Source organism: Loxodonta africana, chromosome 10 (assembly GCF_030014295.1).
Source record: "Loxodonta africana isolate mLoxAfr1 chromosome 10, mLoxAfr1.hap2, whole genome shotgun sequence".
NCBI classification, from domain to species: Eukaryota; Metazoa; Chordata; class Mammalia; order Proboscidea; family Elephantidae; genus Loxodonta; species Loxodonta africana.
Window position 1 is genome coordinate 21,601,929 of NC_087351.1, and position 12,746 is coordinate 21,614,674.

General features: G+C 43.9%; 1 protein-coding gene across 2 annotated transcripts in view; it reads left to right on the plus strand.

The window, feature by feature from the left end:
- The first annotated feature begins 19 nt into the window (after positions 1 to 19).
- The window catches only part of SCG5 (secretogranin V), a 90,527-nt gene continuing 77,800 nt past the window's right edge, over positions 20 to 12,746 (plus strand). For both annotated transcript variants that reach the window (XM_023558632.2, XM_003418639.4), the window contains exons 1-2: positions 20 to 1,520; positions 4,036 to 4,268. In XM_023558632.2, coding sequence (XP_023414400.1) covers positions 1,423 to 1,520; positions 4,036 to 4,268 — 331 coding nt within the window. In that variant the 5' untranslated portion in view covers positions 20 to 1,422. The remainder of the gene's footprint in view (positions 1,521 to 4,035; positions 4,269 to 12,746) is intronic.

Genomic DNA, 12,746 nt, shown 5'->3' on the forward strand with positions numbered 1-12,746 from the left:
GGAGCATAGACATTTTAGAATATTTCAGTCACATCTCCATTTAACACAAAAGCAGTGAATTGTAATGACTTCTCCATATTCCCAAGCAAAAAATGAAGAAAACAGTGCTTAAGTAAAATTCTGAATTGAAAAACTGTGGATAGTAAATATTAAGGCTCAGCACGGTCTTAGAGCCTAGCACCATATATAAGTCCTGATGACTTAGCATGCACTGGAACAAGCAGGAGACAGCATCTGTGGGACAGAAAGCTCTAGGGAAGAGTTGCTTGGCTTCAGACCAAAAGGCCACGTGCTCATGAATGGCGTGGATTCCCTGGGTGGCACGAATTAGCTAAGCATTCAGCTACTAGCCAAAAGGTTGGTGGTTTGAACTCACTCAGAGGCAGAAGATCTGCTTTTGAAAGGTCACAGCCTTGAAAACCTTGTGGAGCACAGTTCCACTCTGCACACATGGGGTTGCCATGAGTCAGAATCGACTCAACAGCAACCAACAACAGCATTCATGGCATAAAATCGCCGTTGGTGATAATGGATTTGCTGTAGAACGCTAAGGTAAAGAGCCTGGGGTTCTAACATCAGGTTAGTCACTCTCGGATCTCCTAGGTACCTGACTCATCTCCAGCCCTTGACTAATGAAATTTAAAGTACAGTATTATATGGCTTTACAGTTCAAATTTTATATTTGAACACATTTCAAATGTTCAAAACTGCACAGAGTAGGTGCTCTGTAAACCATTATTAACAGAAAAATCCTGAATCTACCTGGATATATTTTCTGCAATATGCTGTAAATCCTGGGTCTCTTCAGGCCAAAGTTTCCTAGAGGTTTTCAAGTGCTCTTGATGTATTATTAATTTTTCCAGCATTCTCTGTTAAATACCTTTCCAGTGTTCCTGATCAATGAATGGGGTCATGAAAGCAGTATGTCCCTTATCACGTCATTCCCACCATTAAAAGTTCTTAGGACCTCTCAGCTTGTTTCTGTCACACCTACCATTGCTTCTTCCCTCTTCAAGCCAAAGAATTTTTTTTTTTACCTTTTTTTGGTACTTTACATGGTTCACAGAGCAGATTAGTTTCTCGTTAAACAATTACTACACATTATTTTGTGACATTGGTTGCCAACCCCACGTCATGTCAACACTCTCCCCCACTCGACCTTGAGTTCCCCGTTACCAGCGTTCCTGTCCTCTCCTGCCTTCTTGTCCTTGCCCCTGGGCTGGTGTGCCCATTTAGTCCCGTTTTGTTTTCTGGGCCTGTCTAAGAATTTTGTAAGCTGTTCTATAATGGAGGAGGAGAGTCTGAAGGTGGTGTTCCCAGTGAAGAGGTTTGTATGCTGTTGTTGAGAGACCCATTTATCCCCGGTTGCGTCCTGGCCAGGCGGCTTCCACCTGCTGGAGGCGGGGCGCGGGCGGAGCTAGGATGCGGAGGGAGCTGACGCACGGCCACCCAGCTCCCCCGGCTGCCGGCGCGACCCCGACCGAGGCCCAGACCGCAGCAGGCTCCCCGGCCGCCCCTCGGTGAGTACCCGCTCCACCTGCTGCTGCCCACCCGAGATCTGCGGCTCCTTGGGGATCGCGACTGAGGGAGGGCTTTCTGCTGAAATCCTGGAGCTGGATGGAGGTCGGGGCCAGACAAAGGATGGGTGAGGGGTCAGGAAGATCAGCTATGTACCAGGGGAAAGGAGTACCGAGGGAGAAGATTGGGGGCTCATCAGATCAGAACGGTGTTGGCTGGGGATGGGAATAAGACAGACATCTTGGATTCAGAGCGAACTGGAAAAGACAGAAATGGACCGAGAGACTGGTGTCTGCCTCGGGCCTTTTCCATCACAACCGCAGGCTTTGCTGTTGCAGCAAAGAGCTGCCTTCAGCTCTTGGGGTAGCAAGGTTTTATATCTGCAAGTGACTAGAGGAAGACTTTCCGTTTACAGAAAAATATATAGGGGGTATGAATATTTCCATTTCAGGGAAGAAAATATGTGGTTTTGCCTCTTCAGCCATCCCCCTCAAAAAAAAAATAAAAAAGAGAGGGGTGTTCAAAAAGGAGGGTTTGCTGGGCTGCTGCCTGGAGAATCCATCCTCAGCAGGGCAGGTGCCTGCAGAGGGCGGTTGTGTGAACACTGTCCGCTTGTTCTCAACGCATCTGCATAGGAGCCAAAATCTAGGACAGACGGACTCCCCCGACCAGGGTTCTCCCTCTCCCCCACCTGCTCTGTCTCCCTTCTGTCTTCACCACCCTTCCCCAAATTCTCATTTCCAGAACTGTAGCAATAAATAGGCCAGCCTGAGGTGATAGTGCCAACACAACAACAGCAAACATTAGAGGGGGCTCACTCTGCCTGGCATTGTTCTAAGTCCTCTTACGCGTGTTTGCACAATTACCCTCACAACAGCCCTATAAGGGACATACGCTTATCATCCCCTTTTTGCAGATGAGAAAACTGAGGCACTCACCCAAGGTCACCTGGCTAGTGCCAGGCCGAGCAGGAGTATCTCATCTCCCTGCCAGATGGCAGGGCAGGGCCTGAGTGTGTGTATTTCCGTTCCTGTCAGGACCGCAAATATAATAGGTGTTTGATAAGCAAAAACGTTCTTTTCCACCATCCCCTGACCTTTCCACCCTGCTTTACCACTTGTTTCTCTGAAAGTCCTCTTCCTATTTAGCCTTTTCTCCCCTGAAATTGGGAAAACACAGAATATTGCTATCCCTCTACGTTTCTCAAAATCGAGGGAAGATTTTTCTTTTTTCCTTTTTATATTAGGACGAGATGGTGTGAGTGGTTGGGTTGAGGTAACGCAGAACATTCTGGGAGATGCAAGGAGAATAAAAAATGAATGAGCATGAAAACACTGTCTAGACCAAATTTACTTGCCCTGAAAAAAAAAAAAGAAGAAGTAAATCAAAATCAGACTGCTCACATAAAACACTGCTTATCAGTGGGTTAATTTTTCATAAGACTAGCTAAGGGCTGAAATGAATGGCTGGAAACTGTTGATAATTTTGAAGCCGAAGAGTAATGTAAAGGTAGAGGAAAAGGTTACTTTGGAAAAAAATTCTCTGCCTTTCCCTGTTAGGAAAGGCAGACTGCTGATCTAGGGAGAATTATTAATCTGATAGTTAATCTAGGTTATAACTATGAACCAAAAATAATTATAAAGCAATGAATTGAATTCCAAGTATATAGTTGGGTGAATCTGATATCCATGCTAGATTAAACCAAAAACATTGCTGTCAAGTCAATTCCAGCTCTCAGAGACCCTGTAGGACAGAGTAGAACTGCCCCATAGGGTCTCCAAGGAGCGGCTGGTAGATTTGATTTGCCGACCTTCTGATTAGCCACCGTAGCTCTTAACCACTGAACCACCAGGAGGCCTGTGAATATTGCCAGCTACCATTTTTATGGCAGACTAAGCTTGTCTCATTAGGTCAAGACTGTGTTTTGTATGTATATATGGTTAAGTCATATGTGTAGAGTGGGTGGTACCCCATGTTTACTTTATATTTTGAAATACAAGTATATGTAAACGTAAATATGAAATTTTATACTTTGTAATACCTGATTCTTCTTACAGACCATAGTAACCAATGACATTTTTAGAGTTATGACAGAAATTTCTTAAATTTCCTAACTATTCCTGAGAATGGCCCAGAGTTCTCCACCTAGGCAAGCTTCCATCAACATGGGCAAATATTTATTGCCTTTGATTGTTCTGTATAGTCTTTAAGTTGCAAACAAGAAAATAAAGGCTATAAACATTAAAAGAAAAGGAAGGAGAACTGCTATCCCAGGCAAGCCTTCCCAAAAATGCAGGTACAGAAAGAACTGGATACCTCAGACTGTTTTTTTTTTTTCTTTAATACCTTCCCACAGCAGATGTCCTGCATAGGGTAGACACTTAAGACAAAAGCAAAACTCTTAACGATTTCGTCACTGTGTCCCCTTTCTGGGTAGTCCTTGGAGTGGTTGCATGATTGCATTATCACGATTGCCAATTGCGGCCAATCTATCAATGTTTGGTCTTTTTTCTGCAGGTTAAAAATGGTCTCCCAAAGGGCATTTGCCCTGCTATCTGGCCTACTGTTTTGGTTGGCATTTGGATGGACCCCGACATCTGCTTATAGTCCTCGGACCCCTGACCGGGTCTCAGAAACAGATATCCAGAGGCTGCTCCATGGTGTTATGGAGCAATTGGGCATTGCCAGGCCACGGGTAGAATATCCAGCTCACCAGGCCATGAATCTTGTGGGCCCTCAGAGCATCGAAGGTATTTATCAGTTTAAAGTTTTATTAGTGTATTTAAATTGTTAGTACATTTTAAAAAGATTCTATTTCCTCTCTCCACTTTCCCTTTCTTCTTTATCTACACAGTATATACACACACACACCCACACGAGACTATAAATCCCATGAGGGCAGGGACCTTATCTAATTCCCAGCTCTAGCCCCAGGCCCCAGCACAAAGTCTGGTACGTAATGGGTGCTCAATTAGTATGTGTTGAGTGAAAGAGGTAGCACCTAAAGATAAATTGGAACCCGCACCAAATGTTTTCACCCACTACTGATTTTAGGGAAATTTTGTCCCCAGCTAGTTGCCTCTTTGAGCCACTGCCAGCTGGAATTTGTAAAAGATTCCTGAAATGTAGGACTTGCAGGATCTGATTGGATTCTTAGGGCTGACTGCAGATACCCCCAAGAGGAGTATGAACCGCCCGTGATGCAGCATCAGACAGGAGCCTTATATCCGTGCTTTGCTTTGGTTCCTTTCAGATTCTGAATGATCTCCTTCCCCACTGAGGTGGAGCCTAAAGCAGTAAAAAAAAAAAAAAAAGTAGCTTGGTTAATTTAGGTTAAGCGCAAAGGAGCACTTCCTTACAGTTCAATTGTTTGCCTGTCAGAGTGGGTCCTAGAGACAACATATTGAGGGATATGAATATTTTCTCAATATAGTCTCAAAACACACCCAGCTAAATGACATTCCCTATGGATCAATGATGCATAATTTTGCCTGAGTCTGTGATTGCCAAAAATGCTATCTGCCTTGAGGGCCTGTGAACACCATGAGTGTTATTGATACATGATTCATATTTCTGTCTTGTAACCCAGTTTTTTTAAATTGTACTTTAGGTGAAGATTTATAGAACAAACTAGTTTCTCATTAAACAGTACAAATATATTGTTTTATGACATTGGTAACAACCCCACGACATGTCAATACTCTCCCTTTTCAACCTTGGATTCCCTATAACCAGCTTTCCTGTCCTCTTCTGTCTTCTAGTCCTTGCCCCTGGGCTGTTGTGCCCCTTTAGTCTCATTTTGTTTTATGGGCCTGTCTAATCTTTAGCTAATGCGTGAACCTCAGGAGTGACTTCATTACTGAGCTAAAAAGGTGTCTGGGGCCATACTCTGAGGGTGTCTCCAGTCTCTGTCAGGCCAGTAAGTCTGGTCTTTTTTTGTGAGTTATAATTTTGTTCTACATTTTTCTCCAGCTCTGTCTGGGACCCTCTTGTGATCTCACCACTGTGGTCAGTGGTGGTAGCCGGGCACCATCTAGCTGTACTGGACTCAGTCTGGTGGAGGCCATGGCAGTTGTGGTCCATTAGTCCTTTGCACTAATCTTTCCCTTGTATGTTTAGTTTTCTTCATTCTTCCTTGCACCCGAAGGGGTGAGACCAGTGGTATATCTTAGATGGCCACTCACAGGCTTTTAAGATCCCAGATGCTACTTACCAAAGTAGAATGTAGAACACTTTCTTTATTAAACCATGTTATGCCAATTGAGCTAGTTGATCTCTAAGAACCCAGATTTTTAAGCCACCGAGTAAAAATAACTCTCTAGGGTTGTTGTCTCTTTGGGTTGACATTTGATTTCAGGAAGGGACTAAAACAGACATTTTGAATCAGCAAGCATACAACCCTAGCATAGGACTTGAATGAGAATAAATCAGCTGGGCTTTTCTCCACCTCTTTTGGGGAGAACCTAAATCCTTGCCAGCACCTGCCATCTGTTGCTTCAAGCACACCTATCCATTTCAGACCAGCTCTTTTAAGACAGTAAATATCTGCCCTTTTAACACAGTAAGTGCTTGGTCAGTCACCCCGCTGTTGTCACAGAGAAAGCTTTTCGAGTTTCCATTAATGCCTGGAGGCCTGATCATCTGTACTGGAAAAGAAACTGCAGCTCCCTGGGCTTCGAAAGCCTGTGTTCACCCAGAGCCTCATTTAATCCACTAGGATCCAACTGTTTAGCCCCCGGGTGGCACAACCGGTTCACATGCTTGGCTACTAACCGAAAGTTTGGCTATTCAAACCCACCTAGAGGCACCTTGGAAGAAAGGCCTAGCTAGCTGCTTCCAAAAGGTCACAGCCATGAAAACCTATGGAGGGCAGTTCTACTCTGCAACCCATGGGGTCCCTATGAGTCAAAATCAACTCAACAGCAACTGGTTTCTACGCCAGACATTGTGCAGGAGTCCAGAAACCCTGGTGGTGTAGTGGTTAAGAGCTGCAGCTGCTAAGCAAAAGGTTGGCAGTTCAGATCCACCAGGTGCTCCTTGGAAACTCTCTGGGGCAGTTCTACTGTGTCCTGTTGGGTCACTGTGAGTCGGGATTGACTTGATGGCAACAGGTTTATTTATTTATGTTTTTGTGTGCAGGAGTCTGGGGCACCTCTGCCCCGAGAGATTCAGATTCTGGGGTGGGGCGGGGGAATGTTGTTGTTAATTGCCCTCTGAGGTGATTCCAACTCGTGGAGAGCCCATGTGTACAGATCAGGACTGTGCTCTGCAGGGTTTTCAAGCTGTGATCTTTCGGAAGCAGTTCACCAGGCCTGTCTTCCAAGATGCCTCTGGGTGGATTCCAACCTTTCCATTTGCACCCAGAGACTCCCGGGTAGGTGGTGGTGGTGATGGTGGCGGGGGGATATAAAAAGTTACTGTTTTGTATCACGGCAAGTGTTTGGGAAGATGTATAAGTAAGTGGCTGCCATGAAAGCAAGGAGTAGGAGTTAACTTATTCGGCTTAGGAGCGGATGGGAGTGGTTGTAAGGGAATGTTCTTTGAACAAGCAACATTTGCCTGGCTTTTGAAGTTTGAGTAGAATTCATCTGAGGTGGCCGGGCATTCTAGGCAGAGGGACCAGCAAGTGAAAAGGCATGGAGGTTTGGAAGAACGTGGATTAGGACAATCCAGAATTAAACATCTCCTTCCATTATTACCCATGGAATAATACCAGGGCCTAGCAATTCTGGGTCCCCTCTAACAGCCTCAGCAAGGAGTGAATGTTGGCTTGTGTTTTAGCTTTCTCTTGCTCTGTAACAAATCAATCAGTGCATCCTTCTCAGTGTGAAACCATACCCATTTATGACCTGTTTCAGTGGCACAGGAGCCATCTGGGCACAGGTTAGCTGGGTGCCCTGCTGAGAGTCTCCCCAGGCTGAAGTCAGAGTGTTGGCAGGGCAGCAATCTCAGCTGGAGCTCCAGGTCCCTCCAGGTCCTCATCCACCCTCATTCAGGTTGCTGGCAGAATTCAGTTCCTTTTGGTTATAGGACTAAGAAAAAAACCCAACTCATTGCCGTTGAGTCAATTCCAAATCACAGCGACCCTATAGAGCAGCGTAGAACTGCCCCACAGGGTTTCCAAGGCTGTAATCTTACAGAAGCAGACTGCCACATCTTTTTCCCATGGAGCGGCAGGTGGTTTTGAACCGCCAACTTTTCTGTTAGCGGCCGAGCACTTAACCACTGCGCCACCAGGACTCCCCTGGGTTATAGTAGTTCTTAAAAATAGAATTATAAACTAGCTTTTAAGTATATGAGATAACGCCTGTATAAATTACCAGTAGGTTACTGAGGTATATAAAAACAACAACAACAAAAAAACAGTGCATATATCCCATTTAAAAAAAAAAAATCTCTCTTTCGATACCATATTCCCTCAACCACCAACCTTTCAGTTAGCAGCTGAGCGTTTAGGTACTGCACCACCAGCCCTCATCTGTTATAGGACTGAGGTCCCCTTTTTCTTGCTCAGTCCCTCTTAGCTCTTAGAGGCTGCCTTCAGGTTGTGGCCCTCTCACAACATGGCAGCTTACTTCTTCAACACCACAGAGAGAATGTCCCTAAGGCTTGCTAAGGTGGAGTCTCATATAATATAACAATTAGGGAGTGACCATCCCATCACCTTTATCGTCTAACGAGGGAGTGCTATCCCATTATGTTCCCAGGTCCCTCTTTACTCAAACGGAGAGGATTACGTAGGGCGTGTAGACCAGAGGGTAGGAATCGGGAGCCATCTTAGAATTCCGCTTACTACAACCTAGATGGAAACCCTGGTGGCGTAGAGGTTAAGTGCTACAGCTGCTAACCAAAAGATGGGCAGTTTGAATCCACCAGGCGCTCCTTGGAAACCCTATGGGGCAGTTCTACTCTGTCCTGTAGGGTTGCTATGAGTCGGATTTGACTTGACGGCAACGGTTAACAACCTAGATGGAAGCTAACAGAAAATAGTCCAAAGGCATTGGGGGGAAAAGACACAACATAGGAAGTCCAATTTTTCCCAGTCTTGGGCCCTGGCGTTTATTTCATTGGGTATCTTATTCTGATTCATGTGCGTGTAGCATGGTTTCAATTCATCCGTTTATTTGCTCCACAGCAGTGGGTGTTCAGACATTCACTCAGGCTAATTCCCAGACTTCCATGTAAACAAACCCCCTTCAATGGATACATAGAGTTTCTACTGTACCCCTTCCAACATTTATTTTAGGATTTTATTATAAAGACTCAATTAGAAAGTATTTTCTAGTTTGCATAAAAGAATATACATAATTCATGTATTCTGGTGCAAAATTTAATACAAATTTAGCATGGTAATTTTGAGCATAGACTTTATTCTTAAGATACCTGGATTCCAACGCCAGCTCCATCATTAATTAGTGGTGTGATCTTGAGCAAATTACTTAACCTCTCTGTTTGCATTTAGCCTGAAGGCAGGATTTAAATTCAGTCATCTGCAAGCAGATAATATTCCCGTTGTTGTCGAGTCGATCCCGACTCACAGCAACCCTATAGGACACAGTAGAACTGCCCCATAGAGTTTCCAAGGAGAGGCTGGTGGATTCCAACTGCTGATCTTTTGGTTAGCAGCCGTAGCTCTTAACCACTATGCCACCAGGGTTTTCAATATTCTCATCCAGAGAAGACAAAATAAAGTTTTAGCGTGCATGACTGTACTACAGTGAAATCATTTCTAAGTAAGTCTTTATCGTCGTCACTGCAGGTGAGAATTTCTAGTTCCAGGTGCCTATCGAGTCAATTCCAATGTGTGGTGACTTCATGTGTGTCAAAGTAGAACTTCACTCTATAGGGTTTTCAATGGCTGATACTTTTCCTAAATAGATTGCCAGAACTTTCTTTCTACATGTCTCTGGGTGGACTTAAACCACCAACCTTTTTGTTAGCAGTCAAACACATTAGCTGTTTGTACCACCCAGGGACTCCAGATGAGAATTACAGGACTTTTAAGTTCCTGGAGGGCAGTTTTCTGTACTATAAGGTCACTGAGTCAGAATCAAAACCCATTGCCTTTGAGTGGATTCTGACTCAGCAACATCGTAGGATGGAGTAGAACTGCCCCAAAGGGCTTCCAAGGCTGTAATCTTTATGGTAGTAGACCGCCATATCTTTCTCCCGTGGAGTGGCTGGTGGGTTCAAACTGTCAACATTTGTTAGCAGCTGAGTGCTTTGCCACTGCACCACCAGGGCTCCTCTGGATTATATTAGTTCTTAAAAATAGAATTATAAATTAGTTTTTAAGTATATGAGATAGTGCCTATATAAATTACCATTAGGTTACCAAGGTCATATATCCCATTTAAAAACAAAAAACTCTCTCTTGATCCCATATTCCATCAACTTTTACTGTACTATTTTTCTGCTCCCCTTCACAGTGAACATTCTACATGTGATTATTATACTTACTCCCCTCCATTCTCTCCAAGTCCTTTGTAGTCCACTGTTCCCACTGCTCATTCATTACTTCCACAAGTATTTAAGTGTCAGGCACTGTTTTAGGTACTGGGAAATAATCCTAAACCTCAAAAAGTGGCAAGGCAGGATAAACAAATAAATAAAATACATAGTATGTCAGGTGGTTATATGTGCTTTTAAACAAAATTAAGCAGGGGTGAGGGCTGGAGGAAACAATGTAGAGGTTGGGAACTCCTCACTGAGAAGATGAGCAAAAATCTGAAAGAGTTGAGAGTAAACTGTGGTATGTGAGGGAAGAACATTTCAGCCTGAATTGTGTCCCCCCGCCGCCCCAAGAAAATGTGTCAGTTTGGCCATGGATCCCAGTTAACGTGTGATTGGCCACCATTTTGTCATCTGATGTGATTTTCCCATGTGTTGTAAATCCTACCTCTATGATGTTAATGAGGTGGGGTTAGCGGCAGTTATGTTATGCTAATGAGATATAAAAGAGAGAAGCAAGCATAGAAACGGGGGACTTCATGCTACCAAGAAACGAGAGCCAGGATAATAGCATATTTTTTGGACCTGTGCGTCCCTGTGACGAGAAGCTCCTAGATCAGGGAGAGATTGATGGTGAGGACCTTCCCCCAGAGCTGACAGAAAGAGAAAGCCTGGAGCTGGCACCCTGGAGCAGGCACCCTGAATTCAGACTTCTATCCTCCTAGACCGTGAGAGAATAAATTTCTGTTTTTTAAAGCCATCTGCTTTGGTATTTCTGCTACAGCAGCACTAGATAACTAAGACAGTTGTTGTTGTTAGGTGCTATTGAGTCAGTTCCGACTCATAGCGACCCTGTGCACAACAGAACGAAACACTGCCCAGTCCCGAGCCATCCTTACAATTGTTGTTCTGCCTGAGCTCATTGTTGCAGCCACTGTGTCAATCCACCTCGTTGAGGGTCTTCCGCTTTTCCACTGACCCTGTACTCTGCCAAGCATGATGTCCTTCTCCAGGGACTGATCCCTCCTGACAACATGTCCAGAGTATGTAAGACGCAGTCTTGCCATCCTTGCTTCTAAGGAGCATTCTGGCTGTACTTCTTCCAAGACAGATCTGTTCATTGTTTTGGCAGTCCATGGTATATTCAATATTCTTCACCAACACCACAATTCAAAGGTATCAATTCTTCTTCGGTCTTCCTTATTCATTGTCCAGCTTTCACATGCATATGATGTGATTGAAAATACCATGGCTTGGGTCAGGTGCACCTTAGTCTTCAGGGTGACATCTTTGCTCTTCAACACTTTAAAGAGGTTCTTTGCAGCAGATTTACCCAGTGCAATGCGTCTTTTGATTTCTTGACTGCTGCTTCCATGGCTGTTGATTGTGGACCCAAGTCAAATTAAATTCTTGACAACTTCAATCTTTTCTCTGTTTATCATGATGTTGCTCATTGGTCCAGTTGTGAGGATTTTTGTTTTCTTTATGTTGAGGTGCAATTGCAATCCATACTGAAGGCTCTGGTTTTTGATTTTCATTAGTAAGTGCTTCAAGTCCTCTTCACTTTCAGCAAGCAAGGTTGTGTCATCTGCATAACACAGGTTGTTAATGAGCCTTCCTCCAATCCTGATGCCCTGTTCTTCTTCATATAGTCCAGCTTCTTGGATTATTTCTTCAGCATACAGATTGAATAGGTATGGTGAAAGAATACAACCCTGACACACACCTTTCCTGAATTTAAACCAATCAGTATCCCCTTGTTCTTTCGGAACAACTGCCTCTTGATCTATGTAAAGGTTCCTCATGAGCACAATTAAGTGTTCTGGAATTCCCATTCTTCGCAATGTTATCCATAGTTTGTTATGATCCACACAGTCCAATGCCTTTGCATAGTCAATAAAACACAGGTAAACATCCTTCTGGTATTCTCTGCTTTCAGCCAGGATCCATCTGACATCAGCAATGATATTCCTAGTTCCACGTCCTCTTTTGAAACCGGCCTGAATTTCTGGCAGTTCCCTGTCGATATACTGCTGCAGCATTCAATATACTGAATGACCTTCAGCAAAATTTTGCTTGTGTGTGATATTAATGATATTGTTCTATAATTTCCACATTCAGTTGTATCACCTTTCTTGGGAACAGGCATAAATATGGATCTCTTCCAGTCAATTGGCCAGGAAGCTATCTTCCATATTTCTTGGCATAGATGAGTGAGCACCTCCAGCACTGCATCTGTTTGTTGAAACATCTCAATTGATATTCCATCAATTCCTGGAGCCTTGTTTTTTGCCCATGCCTTCAGAGCAGCTTGGACTTCTTCCTTCAGTACCCTTTGTTTCTGATCATATGCCATCTCTTGAAATGGTCCAATATCGACTAATTCTTTTTGGTATAATGACCCTGTGTATTCCTTCCATCTTCTTTTGATGCTTCCTGCGTTGCTTAATATTTTCCCCATGGAATCCTTCACTATTGCAACTCGAGGCTTGAATTTTTTTGTCAGTTCTTTCAGCTTGAGAAATGCCGAGTGTGTTCTTCCCTTTTGGTTTTCCACCTCCAGCTCTTTGCACATGTCATTATAGTACTTTACTTTGTCTTCTCGAGACGTCCTTTGAAATCTTCTATTGAGTTCTTTTACTTCATCAATTCTTCCTTTTGCTTTAGCTGCTGAGTGTTCGAGAGCAAGTTTCAGAGTCTCCTCTGACATCCATCTTGGTCTTTTCTTTCTTTCCTGTCTTTTCAGTGACCTCTTGCTTTCTTCATGTATGATGTCC